General features: G+C 42.0%; 1 protein-coding gene across 6 annotated transcripts in view; it reads left to right on the top strand.

Moving 5' to 3' along the window:
• The window catches only part of MYO18B (myosin XVIIIB), a 1,127,577-nt gene that overhangs the window by 710,779 nt on the left and 394,926 nt on the right, over positions 1–21,872 (top strand). For all 6 annotated transcript variants that reach the window (XM_063913212.1, XM_063913213.1, XM_063913208.1 and 3 more), the window contains exons 30-31: positions 10,599–10,753; positions 17,481–17,604. In XM_063913212.1, the coding sequence (XP_063769282.1) occupies positions 10,599–10,753; positions 17,481–17,604 (279 nt within the window). The remainder of the gene's footprint in view (positions 1–10,598; positions 10,754–17,480; positions 17,605–21,872) is intronic.

The following is a 21,872-nucleotide window of genomic DNA, read 5'->3' as shown; positions in this document are numbered from 1 at the left end:
CCCTAAACATTTATCTGAAGAAATTCAAGTTCAAGATGGAATCGCTCAGAGCGGTCATTGCAAGCCTGGAGGAAGGGGATTTTATGGTGTCTCTGGACATCAAGGATGCGTGCTTGCATGTCCCCATTTATCCACCTCATCAGGAGTACCTCAGGTTTGTGGTACAGGACTGTCATTACCAATTCCAGACGTTGCCGTTTGGCCTGTCCACGGCACCGAGAATATTTACCAAGGTGATGGTGGAAATGATGGTGCTCCATCGGAAGCAAGGGGTTACAATTATCCCATACTTGGACGATCTCCTCATAAAGGCGAGGTCCAGGGAGCGCTTGCTGATCAGCGTAGCACACTCTCAGGAAGTGTTGCGACAGCACGGCTGGATTCTGAATATTCCAAAGTCGCAGCTGATTCCTACGACGCGTCTGCCCTTCCTGGGCATGATTCTGGACACAAGCCAGAAAAAGATGTTTCTCCCGGAGGAAAAGGCTCAGGAGCTCGTGACTCTGGTCAGAGACCTCCTAAAACCAAAACAGGTATCGGTGCATCACTGCACGCGAGTCCTGGGAAAGATGGTGGCGTCATACGAAGCCATTCCCTTCGGCAGGTTTCATGCAAGGATCTTTCAGTGGGATCTGTTGGACAAGTGGTCCGGATCGCATCTTCAGATGCATCGGCTGATCACCCTGTCCCCCAGGGCCAGGGTGTCTCTTCTGTGGTGGCTGCAAAGTGCTCACCTCCTCAAGGGCCGCAGGTTTGGCATACAGGACTGGGTCCTGGTGACCACGGATGCAAGCCTCCGAGGATGGGGGGCAGTCACTCAGGGAAGAAACTTCCAGGGGCTGTGGTCAAGTCAGGAGACTTGTCAGCACATCAATATCCTGGAACTAAGGGCCGTATACAACGCCCTGAGTCAAGCGGAGCCTCTGCTTCGAAACCAACCAGTGCTGATTCAGTCAGACAACATCACTGCAGTGGCCCATGTAAACCGCCAGGGCGGCACAAGAAGCAGGGTGGCAATGGCAGAAGCCACCAGGATTCTTCGTTGGGCGGAGAATCACGTACTAGCACTGTCAGCAGTGTTCATTCCGGGAGTGGACAACTGGGAAGCAGACTTCCTCAGCAGGCACGACCTCCACCCGGGAGAGTGGGGACTTCATCAAGAAGTCTACACGCAGATTGCAAATCGATGGGAACTGCCACAGGTGGACATGATGGCGTCCCGTCTCAACAAAAAACTAAAAAGGTATTGCGCCAGGTCAAGAGACCCTCAGGCGATAGCTGTGGACGCACTCGTAACACCATGGGTGTTCCAGTCGGTCTATGTGTTTCCTCCTCTTCCTCTCATACCAACGGTGCTGAGAATTGTGAGAAAAAGAGGAGTGAGAACAATACTCATTGTTCCGAATTGGCCAAGAAGGACTTGGTACCCGGAATTGCAAGAAATGCTCACAGAGGACCCATGGCCTCTGCCTCTCAGACAGGACCTGTTGCAACAAGGGCCCTGTCTGTTCCAAGACTTACCGCGGCTGCGTTTGACGGCATGGCGGTTGAACGCCGGATCCTAGCGGAAAAAGGCATTCTAGATGAAGTTATTCCTACGCTGCTAAAGGCTAGGAAGGACGTGACAGCAAAGCATTATCACCGCATATGGCGAAAATATGTTGCTTGGTGTGAGGCCAGGAAGGCTCCTTCAGAGGAATTCCAGCTGGGCCGGTTCCTGCACTTCCTACAGTCAGGAGTGACTATGGGCTTAAAATTAGGATCCATAAAGGTCCAGATTTCGGCCCTATCCATTTTCTTTCAAAAGGAACTGGCTTCGCTTCCTGAAGTTCAGACGTTTGTAAAGGGAGTGCTGCATATTCAGCCCCCTTTTGTGCCACCAGTGGCACCTTGGGATCTTACCGTGGTGTTGAGTTTCCTGAAATCTCACTGGTTTGAGCCACTTAAGACCGTGGAGCTAAAGTATCTCACGTGGAAAGTGGTCATGCTATTGGCCTTAGCTTCGGCTCGGCGTGTGTCAGAATTGGCGGCTTTGTCATGTAAAAGCCCCTATCTGGTTTTCCATATGGACAGGGCAGAATTACGGACTCGTCCGCAATTTCTGCCGAAGGTGGTGTCATCTTTTCATTTGAACCAACCTATTGTGGTGCCTGCGGCTACTCGTGACTTGGAGGACTCCAAGTTGCTTGATGTAGTCAGGGCTTTGAAGATTTATGTAGCCAGGACGGCTGGAGTCAGGAAAACTGACTCGCTGTTTATCCTGTATGCATCCAACAAGCTGGGTGCTCCTGCTTCAAAGCAGACTATTGCTCGCTGGATCTCTAACACGATTCAGCAGGCTCATTCTGCGGCTGGTTTGCCGCATCCAAAATCAGTGAAAGCCCATTCCACAAGGAAAGTGGGCTCTTTTTGGGCGGCTGCCCGAGGGGTCTCGGCATTACAACTTTGCCAAGCAGCTACTTGGTCGGGTTCAAACACCTTTGGAAAGTTCTATAAGTTTGATACCCTGGCCAAGGAGGACCTTGTGTTTGCCCATTCGGTGCTGCAGAGTCATCCGCACTCTCCCGCCCGTTTGGGAGCTTTGGTATAATCCCCATGGTCCTTACGGAGTCCCCAGCATCCACTAGGACGTTAGAGAAAATAAGATTTTACTCGACGGTAAATCTATTTCTCGTAGTCCGTAGTGGATGCTGGGCGCCCGTCCCAAGTGCGGACTTTCTGCAATACGTGTATATAGTTATTGCTTAATAAAAGGGTTATGTTATGTTGGCATCTGTTGTTTGATGCTCTGTTGTTGTTCATACTGTTAACTGGGTAAGTTTATCATGAGTTATATGGTGTGATTGGTGTGGCTAGTATGAGTCTTACCCTGGATTCCAAAATCCTTTCCTTGTAATGTCAGCTCTTCCGGGCACAGTTTCCTTAACTGAGGTCTGGAGGAGGGGCATAGAGGGAGGAGCCAGTGCACACCAGGTAGTACTAAATCTTTCTTTAGAGTGCCCAGTCTCCTGCGGAGCCCGTCTATTCCCATGGTCCTTACGGAGTCCCCAGTATCCACTACGGACTACGAAAAATAGATTTACCGGTGAGTAAAATCTTATTATAGCAATAACACTAAGTCAACTAATTTTAGTAATTTGACAATAATTTTTAATAATATCAAATAAAACTCAGGAGACAAAGTGTATTTCTGGTGCACACAGAGCTTATCCAGCTATTGATGTAAGACAGTGCTCTCAGAATTGGCCTAGACATGCTCTATACAGTTATTAATGCATGAGCAAGATTGAAGCTGGTAAAATATGATGCCATTAACTGTATCTTTATGCAGAGTTCTCAGCATGTATTTTTGCATAATCATATTTCTTGTTTAAGATTTCATCTGACAGATATATTACTCTTATTATATTCCAGTAGATGTTGGACTTCGCAGTGGGTACCAAATGTTCAGGAAGGTCATTACTGACACAGTTCCCTGCCATAGGGGACAGATGAGCTGTTATTTTTATTTGGCATCATCAGGGTTATTATAGCATAATTTATGTCTATTTATGTCTAGGAATTATTATGTCAATACATTTTTATGCAGTACCTAAATGTCTGTAAATTTTATAATGAACCCTTTGATGTCTATAAATGTTTAGGCTAATTCTTTATACTTATACCTGGATAGGTGCATTTTATACACCTTTAGCCGTTTAGGGCGAATGTCAGATGCTTCTGTCTTTAGGCTGTTTTTTGGTGTCTTGTTTTAACTTTTATTGTGCTTATGAACAGAGAGGGGGGGTACTCTTTGCCTTGGCCTTTTGGAGGGTCCCGAGTCCCACTGCCCCCTCCCTCTTTCCCGTCGCAGAAAGCCAGACAAGAGAAAGAGAGAATTGCCTGCCGCTGCAGCAGCCGCTCTCTCCAGCACAGCATACGCTTCTCAGGAGAGAGACACCCTCCTTGGCAAATTGTCCACAAGTTCCTGGACAACAGCAGGTGGTGTGTTGTGCCATTTTGCCTTAAGTGCAGTGACCAACTGCGACACTGAAGAAGGTCTAGTCACTCTAAAACACACCCCTCGCTCCAATTCCTTCCAGAGGTTCTCAATGGGGTTAAGATCTGGACTGTGAGCTGGCCAGTCCATCCGGGTTACTGAATTTTACCGGAATTTCTGTATACCAGGCCAACATTGCCCTGGAAACGTAACATTGTACAACCTATGATTATCCCCTTTTTTTAAACTTGGTTAGCACCGTCCTGCAAGCCATTTTGTTAGCAAATGATCTATCAGTGCCACGCTACCCATTTTATACCTTCACAAACACCTGTCTGCTACCACCATTTTGCTTGCGTGGGGCTGGATTAGTGGTCCACTCACTTTTGTCTACATACTGTATACACGCATAATATATATTTATATAGTTAGTTTATATAGGGCAGAGGTTCTCAAACTCGGTCCTCGGGGGCACACACAGTGCATGTTTTGCAGGTAACCCAGCAGGTGCACAGGTGTATTAATTACTCACTGACACATTTTAAAAGGTCCACATGTGGAGCTAATTATTTCACTTGCGATTCTGTGAGGAGACCTGCAAAACATGCACTGTGTGTGCCCCCGAGGACCGAGTTTGAGAACCTCTGATATAGGGCATTATTTGTATATACAGTAAGTATGGGAGGATACAGTACAGTATATACTCAGAGAACACCTCTTTATACCCTGCACCACAGCAGGCAGCTCTGCCCCCCCTTCCCTCTGGAATGAGAAGTGGCCAACAACTACAGTACTTCTGCCCTGCAGCAGTGGCTCCTGTCCACCTCACCACCTCGTTGGGACACAGCAGCAGCCGGAAAACTGCACTCCCCACCTATAGGGGCCATTAGCTGTGGTACACTTCTCGGTCGGCTCACAGCCGGGGACGGAAGACTCACCCCCTTCATACAGCAGCAGCCCCAGTCAAGCAAACAGCCATGCCAACTATAGGAAACCTGGAAAGAGGTAGCCGGCAGAGAAAAACAGATCTTTAGCGCAAGGTCTGTCCCATCAACTACTTTCAATTAAAGAGGGCAAAAAAAAAATGTCGAACTATGCAGCAAGAACAAGCATGGCTGCGGAGAGAGCTGCTTCCAGCAGTGGAGGCCATGTCTGAGCAATTCAGGCCGAGGGCCCCATGAGAGAGTGGGGCCTGGGGGTACTCAGCCCATGAGCCCCCCCCCCCCCCCCACTTAAAAAAACAAACCCAAAAAAGACAACATAGACTCGCTAGTAAGGTAAAAGGTATTTATCAAAACACAAACAACTGAGATTTAATTTGTACTATGATGACTGCAAGGCATCAAACTTCCTATCCATTCACAGTGAGGTCAGTCTCCCCAATATAAAAAGAATAATCGATATACATAAAAATCTAATTAAAGTTAACTTTGTCTTCATAGATTTGGTGAAATTAATCATCTATTTTGGTATAAGATGTCCATTGTTTAATTACAGGCTTCATTAGCTCAACATTGTGCTTATTTAATGCAACTCTGTAATGATTGCAGTTTTTCATTTCCATCATTATGTGACCCAGAGTAAGACCAAGATCATTGTTTACTTGGCTTTCTGTCTTGTGAATTAAAATAGACTATCAAAGCACGCTGCTTTCTAGGCTGCTTAAATCAGTACAGGTTGAGTATCCCATATCCAAATATTCCGAAATACGGAATATTCCGAAATACAGACTTTTTTGAGCGAGAGTGAGATAGTGAAACCTTTGTTTTCTGATGGCTCAATGTACACAAACTTTGTTTAACACACAAAGTTATTAAAAATATTGTATTAAATGACCTTCAGGCTGTGTGTATAAGGTGTATATGAAACATAAATGAATTGTGTGAATGTACACACACCTTTGTTTAATGTACAAAGTTATGAAAAATATTAGCTAAAATTACCTTCAGACAGTGTGTATAAGGTGTATATGAAACATAAATGCATTCTGTGCTTAGATTTAGGTCCCATCACCATGATATCTCATTATGGTATGCAATTATTCCAAAATACGGAAAAATCCGATATCCAAAATACCTCTGGTCCCAAGCATTTTGGATAAGGGATACTCAACCTGTACTGCCATTGATACTATTTGTTTGATATTGCACTACATTCAAGGGAGTAGACTAAAGTGTAGTTGTGAGAGACAAAAAAGCAATGGGCGCCAAACATAGTGCATTAAATATGCCCAATATTTAACATACAAAATATTTGTGTATATTCACAGTATGTACCACAGGTTAGCAGAAAATGTGAACATCAGAGGGTAAATGTAATAGGGTCCGAGTTGCCGAAGGTGCGGGACTTCGGGAGAGAAAGTCCATATTTTTAAAGTGACAATCATTTACAAGGCAAAACTAATCTGGGTCTGATTTGTAAATGATTATCAATTTAAAAATACAGCATTTTTGCCCGAAGTCACGCACCTCCAGCCAGGGTCAGACTGGCCCACAGAGGTACAGGGGTAACCCCTGGTGGGTCCCATTGCCTGAGGTTCCACCCACTCCTCTAGGGATCAGGTTCCAGACTGTGCATTCAAATTATAAATTATACATAAATTATAAAGTTAGCTTATACTGCACAGGACTATTGTGTATTTACTACAGTGCATTGCTGTTATCAATTTGGGACATTATCATGTTTGTACTGTACTAGCAGTATTTACTATATACAGATGTAGCCACGCTCATCTTACTTCAGTATGGCGTGTTGTAGGAAATTATGCAGTTGCATTACGTATGCTTGCGCCTGTCCGCAGGGCGGCGTTTTCTGTTGCAGGGTGGGGTATGTAAAGAATTGAGTATCTATCAAGTGCAATAATCATGTAGGTGTCGCTTTTGAAAGCCGCCATTGCACATGTGTGAAGTTTGCAATGTAACGTCAAATGATGCTTGCTGTTTAAGAACTACTTTTTATTAGATGTTATATATTTCCATTGCATGCCTTACAAATGTGAGATGCAGTTATACTTTAACATGTCTTACAACTAAACAGTGGGCTCCAGGGTCCTACATGATACTGTCATCACTTTACATATGTCGTGACATAAAAAGGACTGGTTCTATCAAGAGTTGAGTGTGCATCTATTGCCACAAGCAAACAAGCAGTTACAGTACTACTGCTTAAACGGTATATGGCTGGTGCACTTGCATTCAATTAGATGATAAAGGCCTCAATATAGATTATAAACACTTCATGTATAGCCAATAACTGAGAATCTCCAGTTTTAAGGAAGACACTTCTACAAAACACAATGAAAATGTCTGTACATGTAATACTGAAGGATAGATCAGACAATAGGGAAAACCCAGCTAGAAGTTCCCATAGGTAAGATCATCTACATCTGTATTTAGCAGAAAAGTGTCTCAATCATGCAGTCCCTAAAAACACGTGTAGTTGTAACTTGTGGATTCCAACAGCAGGAGATCTTTTTGTATAAAAATAAATGCAGTAAATGCTAAACAAATGCAATAAACAGTTAATGACAGTTTCACAAGTATATGATATTAAAATTGAATACCAACAGTGGAGTCTGAGAGTCAAATAGAAGTCCAAGTACAAAGAATAGCATGAACTCTAAAGTCAGATAGGGTAGTCATCCAAAGTCAAGCGGTCAAGACCTAGAGTGCAGTAGGCCTTAAGCCAAAAGTCAAACAGAAAAGCAGTCCATTTCAGGAGCTCTGGTACAAAGAAGCTGGTTTAATTATCTGTCGACATAGTTTTATACAAGCTTGCCTTTCCCTGTTGCATATTTACAGTGCTATACACAAACATATGAATGGATGTAGCAGGTTGTACTTGAACCTGCTTAGAGATTGTAGACCACAGCTAAAAGCAGTCAGCAGTCCCAGTCCCAGAGTGGTGTCAGAAGTGATGAAGTACCCTGTGTTTGCAGCAGCTGAGCATGAAATGTTGGGATCCTTTTAACATAGCTTGAAATATTCCACAACTTAGTACAACAGGCACAAATGTAAAGCATAAAATAGAGGTCATTGTGGAGACCATAGTCATAGTTATTATAGTGTAAGCAATTATAAGCACTCAGTGTTTCTTTATTCTGTATTGTAATCCTATACTGAGATCAATATATATTTTATCTCCACATTGTAATCCTATACTGAGATCAATATATACTGTATTGTATCTCCGCACTGTAAAGTACTATGGAATACATTAAAAAAGGAACAAAAAATACATTTTTTTTTTAAATTACAAAATAAAAATAATGTCTGAGATGCTAATGTAACAACTAGGACACTACAGCAGCGATTTATGCAGATTACATGGAATGCAAGAAACCGCTATGCAGACCAGTCTGCAATATGTAGTTAGTGTTCTGTATGTATCATATTTTTACTGAAGCACCAAATCATTTACTGATAATTGCAAAGTAAGGGTCTCATTTAGAGATGGAGGTAATCTGTTTTTTTTGCATAAGACGTGTTGCTTTACAGCGCATGTGCAGCAAACTTATGTGCACATAAAGCCGGCCAAAGACGGTACAATACTACAGATGATTCAGTGGAACACACAAAGGGCATAGCGACGTCTCACTTATCGGTCAGGCTCCATACATTGCAAGGTGTATGACAGTGATCTTCATTTATCAGCATGGAGTAGGCTGAACAACAGTCGTTTCCATGACTGTTCTGAATTATCTTTCACTGCACATCCAGCTTAAATCCATATATAGTTTTTTGCGCATCAGTGACTTGTGACTCCTTTACCTGGAAAAGATGGACAGGCATAGACAAAGTACAGTAATGGCATGGTTATCTATTTGCAACACAATTAAATATAGACACATCTGCAGATAGCGGGAAATAGTTCATAAGTGTCTGCTAGGGTGCAACAAATGTAGAAATCTGTAATTTCCTAAAATGGAGCGTACCGGAGAGAAAAAAAAGTTGGATCACTGATTGATCAGATCAGATATTGTAGAACTAAAACGAAGTAAATAGTATTTAACTAAATCAACATAAAAAAAAAAGTTCTACCTATCTTTTTAGGGTTTATATCTTTTGTGATTACCGGTGGACTAGTTCAACTACACACAATATAGTACTAGCCAATCAGAAGCAGTATTACGTAGCTGCTTCTTGACTGATGACATACTGTATGGACACCTCTAACAGATGGTACTTGTATTTAATTAGTGTCATTTTTATAGTATATCAAGTAACGTCCAATAATTTGCATAACATTATTGACATTTCCAAAGTTGTTTGTTTTAAATTTAATTACTGTATATTTGTATTTCATTCCATTTTTCACTGGAAATGCAATTTTTTACATTTATGAACAAACACTGATAATACACTGTTTTTTATTTGTGTACATGACACTTGACTACATTATATATTGTACAAATATGGTGACATGACTTTAGCACTTACTACTAACAATGTCAAGTCACATCTCTCTGCTAATCTCAGGAGGGGATCAGTAATGGAAGCCGGCGGGCGGGACCTCGACGGTCGAAATACCGATGTCGGGATCCCGACCGCGAAGAAGTTGACAGGGGTGAGTAAGGGGTGCTATACCCTCTCCCCTATCCTCCTAACCCTGCCTAACCCTAACCTCCCCCTTAGTGCCTAATCCTAACTTTCCCCCCATCAGTGCCTAAACCTAACCTCCCATCCCGCTTCCTAAACCTAACTCTCCCGATTCACAGCCTAACCTTAACCCTTGGAGGGGGTGCCTACCCCTAACCCCCACTCCTCACACCCTAACCCTCCCGGGGCACTGCCTAACTCTAACCCTCCCCCCACAGCCTAAACCTAACCTCCCCTTCCCCCGTGTGGCTTACCTCCTCAGTGGCGCGGTGTGAGGACGTTCGGCATACCGGCCTTCGGGATTCCGATGTCAGGATGTCTACCTATTTGGGATGCTGGTGTCGGCATTCTGAAGGGTGTCAGGATTCCAGCGTCGGTAATTTGACTGATGGGATCCCGACACCACATCCCCTCGGAGTTATGTATACACACTTGTTGCAGCTGACATACATATAAATAAACCTCTAAATGTTTTAAAATTAAAAAAAATGTAGGTAATACTGCTATTAATCCTTATTGCAGTGTTCAATAAATAAAGTGTATAAAAAAGTTGCATGTATTTTCCACTTATTTATTGAATATTCTGTTTGTTATTTTGCACCTTTAATGTATTTTGCAGTATTCATATTCCATTTTTCTTCTATAAAGTTTATTCTGTAATCTTCAACATATGACTTTATGCAAAAGCATAGGCGGAATAGAATATGCTTGACCGCTTTCTAAGATTTATAGATTGCGATGACAATATTTTACTGGAACATTTCAGTATTTTTCAAATGCATAAAATGCGGTTATTTCCATAATCATTTCTTTGGCTAGTGACTGATTTATAACGGAGGTTTTTCTTGAGCATGCTTCCAACACAGATGGCAATAAAACAAAAAACAAAAAATGAATAATACAGTTGCTCGGGGGTTATCTGTCCATTACATGACAATTTCTGCCGTACAAATGTGTGCTGTAGAGCATAAATTGTGGACTAAAATTGCTGATATAATTCACCTTCTACCTTGGTTCCACAGCTCAGTGATTTGCAAAGTACGTATGAGAACACAAGACGGGCAGCTCAGCAAGTGAACAGGAAGTGCAAACACTTGACCTCTGATCTTGAGGACACTCGAGTGTTGATGGAAAATCAGCAGATTCGCAACCATGAGCTAGAGAAAAGACAGCGGAAGTAAGAGACATACAGAGAGACACCTTTCATCAAGATGCTAGTTTTGTACTCTGTCATTTGCTAATAACACATGTATGGCATGCTCAGCCATTTTTGTTTAGTCTGAGTTACTGATGTTTTACAGTACATGAGAAAGCAAGTAGAAATCAGAAATTGTGCCCAAAATAACTTACAATTAATGCTGCATTAGCATAAACAATGGTGATTTTTTTTCCCCCACTACTTTAAAATGACCGTGGAAGGAGGATGTGAATAGTAGGTGTGAGGATACTAGGTGTTAAAACCATAATTTACCAATCACATAAGTAAGGAGGAGAGAAATGTATATCAGCAACTTTACTGCACAAAAAGCACACAAGTGCATTACAATAGTCTACATAACCACTACAAACTGTAACACATTAAATAACATGCCAGGTAATTACCAGTGTCATTAATAACCCCCATAAAGTCTAGAGGCAAGCAAGCAAGCATATTTCTATATCGCACGGCTCTTACTGTTACAGAGAGACGAGAGAGACCAGGAGAAGTAGTATTACATAACTCCCAACTTTTTATTGTTGGGGGTCGGGACAAGCCACACTGGCCAGAAAGGGAGTGGGGCCTCAAGTGGAAGGGCAGGGCCTCGAGCGGAGGGTCGGGGCCTAGCACTACAACTAACCCCACCACAGTTTTTGTCACTTTGGGCACAGCATCGGTGATCACTGGCTCTCCCAACTGTCCTTCCCCGCCCAACACTGTGGCCCGCGGGTGGGACAGAGTCCAGTTAGCAGGACTGTCCTGCTGTATTTAGGACAGTTGTGAGGTATGGTATTATAGTGCTGCAATGGCAGGGGTGAGGTGACCTAGCATTGGCTGGGTTCATACAGTATTACTAGTGTTCAAATATTACCCTTTTACTGCTCAAATAGCAAATCTATCTAGTACTGGCTTTCAGAGGTAACGGACCTATTTACATTCTTAGTGTATAGGCCTTGGCATCTATTATCACTTATCACTGAATATTGCAGCAATATGGAATGATTTGTCATTGTAATTTATCGCTGTCACTTTACTGTCATTTCTGACACTGTATATGAAAGACAGTGTAATTAAGTAGAAAACAACAAACACTATGGGGGTCATTCCGAGTTGATCGCTAGCTGCCGTTGTTCGCAGCTCAGCGATCAGGCTAAAAATTGCCGTTTCTGCGCATGCGTATGCACCGCAATGCGCACGCGTGACGTACGGGTACAAAGGCCTTTGCGGTTTTGCACAGGTTCTAGCGACATTTTCATACGCACTGGCGGCCGCAAGAAGATTGGGGCATTTCCAGGTGTCAACTGACCGTTTTCAGGGAGTGCTTAGAAAAACGCAGGCATGCCAGGTTAAACGCAGGCGTGGCTGGCTGAATGCTGGGCGGGTGTGTGACGTCAAAAGCCAACCCACCAACGTTAGAATCATCGCACAGGATAAGTAAGTACAGGGCTGGTCTTGTTTTGCACAAAATGTTTTTGAAGGTGCTCTGCTGCACAGGCGTTCACACTTCTGCAAAACGAAAATACACTCCCCGGTGGGCGGCGACAATGCGTTTGCACAGCTGCTAAAAATTGCTAGCGAGCGATGAACTCGGAATGACCCCCTATGAGCGCAGAAAAAAAGATACCTTATTTACCCAAAAATAAAGACAAATAAATGTATTGAAGTACCTAAAAATAGTTTTAGTAAACCAATCAAAACTAATAAATTAACAATACCTATAAAATCAGATGCATGTACACGGTATGTCAGCATTCACCTTGTCCACATTCCCAATGTCGCCAGTCATATTATGTCAGTTTTGTGAATGTCGATAAAGGTTTTTATGGTTAGGGTTAGACTGCAGTTTGGGTTAGGGTTATATGACAAGGCAATGCAAAATACATTGTTGACATGCTAACTGTTAACATACACAATGTCGCTATTCTGACAGTATCGACAGAACAAATGTCAACATCTGACATGTCCACATTCTGATGTCAATATTCTAAATGTCAACTTAATATACCACACACATATGCACATACAGGTAAATATAAATAAAATACCAAGATAATATTCAGATACATTCTAAAATTGCAATAAAAAGTTATCTGCACGCTCAGTTCTAATCTAAGACACACCGGGGGGGGGGGGGATGTAATAGGGGATGAGAATCAGGAAGTGAGAGATTTTGTGAGAGATCTCCTGTTTTTTTTAAAGTGACAATCATTTTCATGGCAAAACCAGGTTGATTTTGCCATGTAAAGGATTGCCACTTTAAAAAAAACACAGGAGAACTCTCACCAAATCTTGCACTTACTGATTTTCACACTCTCTATTACATCCCCCCCCCTCCACCCCCAAGACTTTAAATACAATACCACAGAAAACATGGTGGATAGAATAAAAAAGCTCTGCATGTTCTCTTCCTATTTAATTGGGAAGGAGTAGTTCCACTGTTTTAATTGGTAAAATCCAATTCAGTTCTCCTGTCCTCAATACAAGCAAGGAAAAGAGAAGAAAATGGGGTACACAGATAAAATCACTCAATCAAATTCTCATCTCTTAGGGTAACTCCCACACAGGTTCACTCACCTAAATAAGGTGAAGCATAGACACATACTGTAGGGCCTAATTCAGACCTGATCGTAGCAGCAAATTTGTTAGCAGATGGGCAAAACAATGGGGATCATTCCGAGTTGATTGCTCGCTAGCTATTTTTTGCAGCGCTGAGATCAGATAGTCGCCGCGTATGGGGGAGTACATTTTTCGCTTTGCAAATGTGCGAACGCTTGTGTAGCCGAGCAGTACAAAAAAGTTTTGTGCAGTTTCTGAGTAGTTCTGAACTCACTAAGACCCTCATTCTGAGTTGATCGCACGTAGCAACTTTTTGCTGCTTGTGCGATCAACTTGACGCCACCTATGGAGGAGTGTATTTTAGCATAGCCGGTCTGCGATCGCTTGTGCAGCCCTGCTATGCTAAAAAAGTTTCCTGCAAAACAAGACCAGGGTCAGACTTACCCTGTGCGACGGATCCAACGACGAAGGTCCCGGGACTGACGTCAGACATCCGCCCTCCAAATGCCTGGACACGCCTGCGTTCGGATCTCCATGCCCTGAAAACGGTGAGTATTCGCCCCGGAACGCCTCCCCAGTGTCAATCTTCTTGCGATCGCGCTAGTGATCGCTTTCTTCTCTTTTCTGGTCGTTGCCCGATCACTTCAGCCTGTCTGGTCCCGGAATTGATGTTAGACACCCACCCTGCAAACGCTTGGACATGCCTGCGTTTTTCCAACCCCTCCCTGAAAACGGTCAGTTGACACCCACAAACGTCTTCTTCCTGTCAATCTCCTTGCGATCGGCTGTGCGAATGGATTCTTCTTTAAATCCATTGCCCAACACGATTCACTTTATACCCGTACGAAGCGCCTGTGCATTGCGGTGCATACGAATGCACAGTTTTGCCGAGTTTTGACCTGATTGCAGTGCTGCAGGGGGGGGGGGGGGGGGGCAGATATAACATGTGCAGAGAGAGATAGATTTGGGTGGGGCGTGTTAAAACTGAAATCTAAATTGCAGTGTAAAAATAAAGCAGCCAGTATTTACCCTGCACAGAAACAATATAACCCACCCAAATCTAACTCTCTCTGCACATGTTGTATCTGCCCCTCCTTCAGTGCACAATGGGGGTAATTCAGACCCGATCGCAGATGTGCTAAATTTAGCACATCTACGAGCAGCTTTCCTGGCATGCGGGGGGAAGCCCAGCACAAGGCTAGTTCGCCGCGCATGTCAGGCCCTGCCCCGTTGCACAAGTACAAAAGCATCGCACAGCAGCGATGCTTTTGTACTGGAAGAGTAGCTCCTTACCAGCGCAGCTCCTGCACGCTGCCCGGGCCACACCCCCTAAATGGCAGGCAAACACTGCCAGCCCGCCCCCTCCCGCCCAGCAATCGCCTCTGCCTGTCAATCAGGCAGAGGCGATCGCAGGGCTGAGACAGCCGTCGGCTCTCTGGCATGCGCCGGCTCACTGTGGCTCTGGCGAATGCGCAGTTCAGACCTGATCGCCGCTGTGTGAAAAACGCACAGCAGCGATCAGGTCTGAATTAGCCCTATGGTTTTGCCCATCTCCTAAAAAATTTGCTGCTATGATCAGGTCTGAATTAGGCCCATAATGGCTTCTTTCACAGCTTTATGGATGCAGGAGTCTGAACCCTGGTCCAGTGTGTAGTAGGCAGGTATTCCACCAAACCGCTAATCCTAATCACATGGAAATGGTTCTCCAGTAATCATATGGTAACCACAATGAAGTTAATCCCAGATGAGTGATTTTTGAAAGTCCAAAGTCACAAAGTATATTTAATAAAAGCAAAAATAAAAATAGAATACTTAAAAACAAAAAGTACCCCAATTTAGAGGGATAGTGCACATTAACCAAGAGTACCACAAAGGAGGCAATAATAATCCTTAACTTAATCCCGAAAAAAAGATACGGTGGGTTGACTTGAATGTAATCCACACCAGATGCAGTCATTATTTCCCAATGAAGTCTGTGAACTGGACAGAAATCGAGCAGTGCAGTCTTTACATATTTCTCTATTTGTCTGCGCTCAGTAGGCAAGATTTTTACATGAGCCTAAACCAATCAGACTCAGATAAATAAAATTTTGTTGCACACCGGTAATTATAATTATTTTTAAAGATACATATACATGAATATTAGTAAATAAATAAAAAAAATGAAAAAAGCAGGTATTTGCTACATACAGTATAATTATATATAATATATTATTATTTATATATATATAAAAAAAATAATTTTATAACATGTATATACACACATGTTTGCGTGATGACCTAATTGGAGCTATGTGCGCCATGCACATTAGGTGTGATGTGTACACACTCGCTGGAAGGGAAGAGGACCGGCAATGGAGGACGGTAAGTAAAGGGACTGTATGAGGCAGGATGAGAGAAGGGTAGATAGCAGGAGCGGGTGGCTCATGGAAAGGTAGGGATAGGTGTGTGTGTATATATATACTATACATATGTATATATATATGTGTGTGTGTGTGTGTATATATATATATATATATATATATATATATATGAACAAAATGAAGACCAGCAACATCCAAGAGAATAGCTTATATGTAGCTTGCATCATAAACACAAAGGTATTCATAAAGTGCAATGTGCAAAAATAGCAGGAGATCATGACTAAGGTGTGGAATGCACACCGAAACAGCTGTCAGGCCGGATACACACCCCACAGGTGGATCTCTGCACACTTTGGCTAAGTAACAGTATGCTATTATGCCTTTTGCCAACAACTTTTCTATTGCGGATCTCCTGCTATTTTTGCACATTGCACTTTATGGATTTCTTTGTGGTATGATGCAAGCTACATAAAAGCTATTTTCTTGGATGTTGCTGATCTTCATTTTGTTCTTCCATTTTACATGTACAAGACCTTGCACTCTGAACTAATGGACTCTATAGTGCGTGCCACTTGTCTCATGTATTATATGTATGTATGTATGTATGTATATATATATATATATATATATATATATATATATATATACATACTGACACACTAGGGTTAATATTGGCAAGAGCCAGTACACCAGTATAATTTTGGACTGTGACGGGAAAATGGAATACCCATGCAAGCACAAGGAGAATATACAAACTATACACAGGGCCATGGTGGGAATTGAACCTGTGATCTCAGTCATGTCAGCAAAAGACAGAAAATGATCTATCAGAAATAATAGTATCTCTATATTACAATTAACATAGGTTTTCATGGAAATATCACAAAGGAAGAAATTTTGGGTGTTAAATAGAAACTTGCTTTATTTAACATAATTCTATCAATGAGAGAATAATTGTAAATAACACACAATGCTAGTAGATGCGTTGCTCTCTCACCCATTTCTATACTGAATTAATCTTTTATAAACTATAATATACGGAAGTAGCAAATATATAGAGCCAGCTGTGTATGCTTGGTGTATGTCATTGCGTACTGCGGGGAGGCAATCCCTACAACCCTTGCTGTAGAAAGTGGTGTCTCTACAGCTGCATCAAACTCTTTGATGTTCCTTCCTTGAAGAAAATAGTATTTAAGATTAAATAGAATACAACAAAACCAGCTTCAAAGTGCTGTAAATAGGTATACACCGTATTACTTTGATCTACTCAACAGTTTGTGTTATACATTTTCTACGATTGATGAATTGTGTTCATGTTCTGTAAGTATGTTAACCAGAGATATGTGAACCTGGAAAAAAGAACAGTTTAGGCAATTTTTTGATGCGTTCCAAAGCTGTATTTCTAAATAACAAGTCGTTAGAGATAAATGCAGAGCTGCTGGATACTGGTAACATTGCTGTAGGGAGGACTTTGTAGGATTAAATGTTAGCACTCTTTCTTTGAATAGAAATGGCTGATTTCAATAATTTTGTCACTTCCTTCTGCAACGTATGATTCATGATTCTAGTATTTTGCCATCCAGGGATATTTTATCAGACTTTATGGTGACAGAAGTGAAATGTCACCTGACAAACGCATTTGCAAGTAACTTGTGGAGTTAATGATATTGCTTTAGCCTGCTATTTTACTTGCTGAACATTTAATCCCCCTGTAACATTCTCTGAAGCACTCATCCCATTTTGGAGCTGTGTAAGAAAACAATGTAATTGGATGGTTTTCTGTGCAGGTTTGATATGCAGTTAGCTCAGGCAATTGGAGAAGCAATGTTTGAGAAGAGCTTACGCGAGAAGGTGACACAAGAGAATGCATCCTGCCGATGGGAAGTGGGAAAACTTCGTCAGCAATTAGAGGTGAGATTGGTGACAAAGTGTCTGGATGCCTGGCTTATGCGTCACTAGTACATTAGATTGATGTTCAGCTTTCTTGATCATGTAGGGTCACATAAGGTTATGTCAACAGTATGTTGCTGTGAATTACAAAATTGCCATCTCATTTAATTTACTTTTATGTCTATATATTTACAGTTATTTATATAGTGCCACTGGGTACGAAAAGTTGTATAAATTATTTCAGGACTATAGGAATTAATATACATTACAGGAAGAAAAACATCATGTGCTTTGACTTGCATTAAAGATGCATGATTAAAAGATCCATGCCCCAAAACATTGAAATACAGAGACAGTGTGTTAACATTCAATGGGGGGAATTCAAATGTTTGAAAAATCAGTTGGGTGTCTGTTTTTTCCTGTCTATTAGATAGGAAAAAACAGACACCCAACCGACTTTTCAAACATTTGAATTTCCCCCAATGTGTACAGTATTTCAATATATTTCAATATAGACAAAAAGCATTTAAGTGCAAAGCACAATCATATGTTTATTTAATAAAGTCACTCTGCAAATAACTATTGGATGATTCCATAAAAGCAGCTCCCGCTGGGCTGGTGGCATCGGCAAGTGCATAAACATTTACCGAAGCCACCAACAACGAACGACGGCAGGAGGGGCGAAGCAGGAGCCATGCTGCATTCAGCAGCATGGTATCGTCAATGACATCCCCAGATTGAACTGTATGTACGGACGACAGGGGATGTCATTGACGATCCACAGGAACGTACATCATTGACGATCTAGTGCATACACACTGGACAATATGAACGATATATCTTTCCGAAATGTCAGAATTGCGGCATATCATTCAGAATATTGTCTGATGTACCCAGTATTAGGGTGAATACATTAGGTGGGTGATCTGCAGAGGTACGGAGAAGTGTAAGTAAATAACTATTAATAAAAAATGTTGCAAAGTGAGAGCTATAAAATAAAAGATACAAAAAAATAGCAGACATTATTGTCCACAAATAAATAAAAACTTTCTCCAATGGTACAATAAAATACTTGAAGGCTGACAGCAAGGCATAAAGCTAACAAAGCACTGAATGCTAAGGTTCTATGTATAAGTAACATGATAAATAAATATGAGAAAATCTGTATAGCCTACAAAAGATAACAGTGTATATATTGTGCACCGTAAACACATAGAGTAATGGAACAGCATGATAGTAGTGTGACAGGAGATTGGTCTCATGAATTTCCAGCCATTGTTAGGATATATAATGCCAATATGGGATTATGCTATGGAGATCACTGACTTAAACTTTTACAATGGCACTTGCCTTCTAACATCTTCTGGGCTATTATTTCAATATGTGCACCAGAATGCTTACAGTGAGTTGCAAATGCTCTTGTGTGGCAGAAATGACTAACACTGAAGCCTCACTAATGCAGTTATGCATGGAAACTGCTGTGGGTTCCATTAAGAAAGATCTATGATTAACATATCAGACCCTGAAATCAAAGTGTAAAAAGGGGAACCCTCAAACTTCAGTGTAGTATGCAACAAGTAACATTTAGTCCTCAGCTAGTCAGAAGAAATGCAGCACATGATAACAGTGAGTTGCTATGACAGTTGGCCAATGGGGTAATTGAACAGCCTCAAAAACATGCTTTTACCTACATTTTTTGGGACTTCAGAAACTAATGTTAGCAGACTAAAGTGATGGATAAAGGTGGAGCTGTGGATATAGCTTATCTAGTCTTTTGACACTGTTCCACATTGCAGACTGCTAAATAAACTTGAAAACTTGGGATTGGATACTAGGATTATTGAATGGATAAGATCTTGGACGCAGGATAGAAAAGAGAGAGTTCTGGTAAATGGAGTGCATTGACAGGAGGGAAATGTTACCAGTGGAGTTCCCCAGGAATCTGTACTTGAGACAGTGCTTTTTAATATCTTTATTGGTGACATTGCAAATGGCATTAAAGGGAAAGTATGCCTTTTTGCAGATTACACAAAGGTATGCAACAGGGTAGACACACCAGGTGGGGTAAAACAAATGATTGAGGATCTAGGTAGACTAGAGGAATGGTCAAGAGTGTGGCAATTACAGTTTAATGCCAAAAAAATGCAAAATCATGCACTTGGGTCTCAAAAATCCAAAGGTTAAATATAGTATTAATGGCACTATACTGGAAACTACTGAGGAGGAAAGGGATCTAGGAGTCACTAGTGACTTAAAGGCAGGTAAGCATGTAAAAAAGCAATGAGGAAGGCTAGTCAGATGCTTGGCTGCATTGGGAGAGGAATCAACAGCAGTTTAAAAGAAGTAATAATGCCACTGTATATGGCATTGGTACGGCCTCATCTAGAATACTGTGTTCAGTGCTGGAGGCCATATCTTCAAAAGGATTTTAATACATTAGAGACTGTACAAAGAAGGGCAACTAAAATGGTGCATGACCTACATCACAAAGTGTACCCAGAAATATAAAAAAATCTCAATATGTATAGTTTGGAGCAGAGAAGGGAAAGGGGGGACATGATAGAAACTTTCAAATATATCAAGGGTTTTAACAAAGTCCAGGAGGGAAACATTCTCCAAATGAAGAGAAACAATAGGACATGAGGACATGCACTGAGACTGGAGGGGGGAAGGTTCTTGGGAAATTTGAGGAAAAAATACTTCACAGAAAGGGTAGTGGATAAGTGGAATAGCCTCCCATCAGAGGTGGTAGAGGCTAAAGGCCCGTATTCACGGTCAGATCTAGGGAGAGATGTGTGCTGAGTGAACTGCTCAGCACACATCTCTCCCCCCACTCAGCACAGCGCGATGTGCGCTGAGCGTGCGGGGGCGCTCATTTCACCCAGCGGGTGAAGTGAGCGACTTGCTAGATTGGCCTGCATGCAGGCCAATCTAGCACCAGCGATAGCGATCCGCAGGGCTGCGCATCGCTATCGCTGTGAGGGGTACACACGGAGTGATCGCTGCTTAAAATCTAAGCAATCTAGTCAGATTGCTTAGATTTTAAGCAGCGATCGCTCCGCGAGTACCCCCCTTAAGACAGTAGAGCAATTTAAACTTGCATGGGATAGATATAAGGATATCCTTACAAAGAAATAAGGATCAAATAAGGATTGAGCTAAAAATATGGTAAAAAAAAAAAGAGGGTGGGGGGGCAGACTAGATGGTCCAAGTGGTTCTTATCTGTGGTCAAATTGTCTATGTCTAAGTGAAGCGTTAGACCAAACATGTTAAGCCTTTATTCTTGGTACCTTCATGTTATTGTTCTGGATTTCCCTGAGTCTGTTGCTTCATTTGTGGTTTTCCTTTGGGTTAGAGCTGACCTTTTTGTCAAGCTTTGCGTCTGTTGACCATGTGAACTGGTTATCTGCACCAGTGAAGCTTACAGTTGTGTGTGAATATGGTAAATCAGAAACTGGACTTGTTTCTGGCAAATATGTTAAAAAGAGTAGGGGGTATAATTCCGGTGCTTTATGAACCTTAAAAGATATTCTTATTTATGGACTGAAAAAATATTCTCAATGGGTGTACCAAAAAAAAAGAGAAAGATACATAGTTAATACTGTATAAATTGTGACCAAAAAAAAAGAGAAAGATACATAGTTAATACTGTATAAATTGTGATCATTTAAAAAAAAAAAAAAAAAGGGGGTTCAATCACACTCACTTATAAAGAGTAGTACTCATGCATTGGACAATCTTACATCATGGTCCATTGCTGGTTGACACTGCAACAAAATTTTTTTTATGTCTTTCATTGTGTTGGATCTTCCCCAGTGATCTGAACCTACAATTTGCCAAGAGATAGGTATAAATAGAAAACTTTAGTATACAGTTACCAAGTGGTGAGGTTTTTTTTTCTGTGTATTTGTCACAAACAGTAGCTCTCATCTCACCTATTAAATAAGTAAAATGTGCTTTAAACATTCATTTAATAACCAGATCAGTGGCGGAACTAGCAAGCGGTGTGCCCAGGTGCGACAAAATGCTTTGCCCCCCCCCCCCCCCATCCCATCCAAGTCCACCCCCTCACCCCTTGAGAGGATCTGGTGAGGGGGACCTGCTCAGGGCCAGAGAAATGGATACCTAGCAACAGTGCCGTAACTAGACATTTTAGCACTGTGTGCAAGAAACGGCATCGGAGCCCCACCCCTGCATGCAAAACAGGGGCAGTGCGCGCCGTAGGCGCGCGCAAAAATACATAGTGGTGTGGCTTCGCGGGGAAGGGGTGTGGCCACAAAATAATACCA

This window comes from Pseudophryne corroboree, chromosome 1 (assembly GCF_028390025.1).
Source record: "Pseudophryne corroboree isolate aPseCor3 chromosome 1, aPseCor3.hap2, whole genome shotgun sequence".
Lineage (NCBI taxonomy): Eukaryota > Metazoa > Chordata > Amphibia > Anura > Myobatrachidae > Pseudophryne > Pseudophryne corroboree.
Note: the sequence above shows the minus strand (reverse complement) of the source record. Positions and strands in the feature narration are given on the sequence as shown.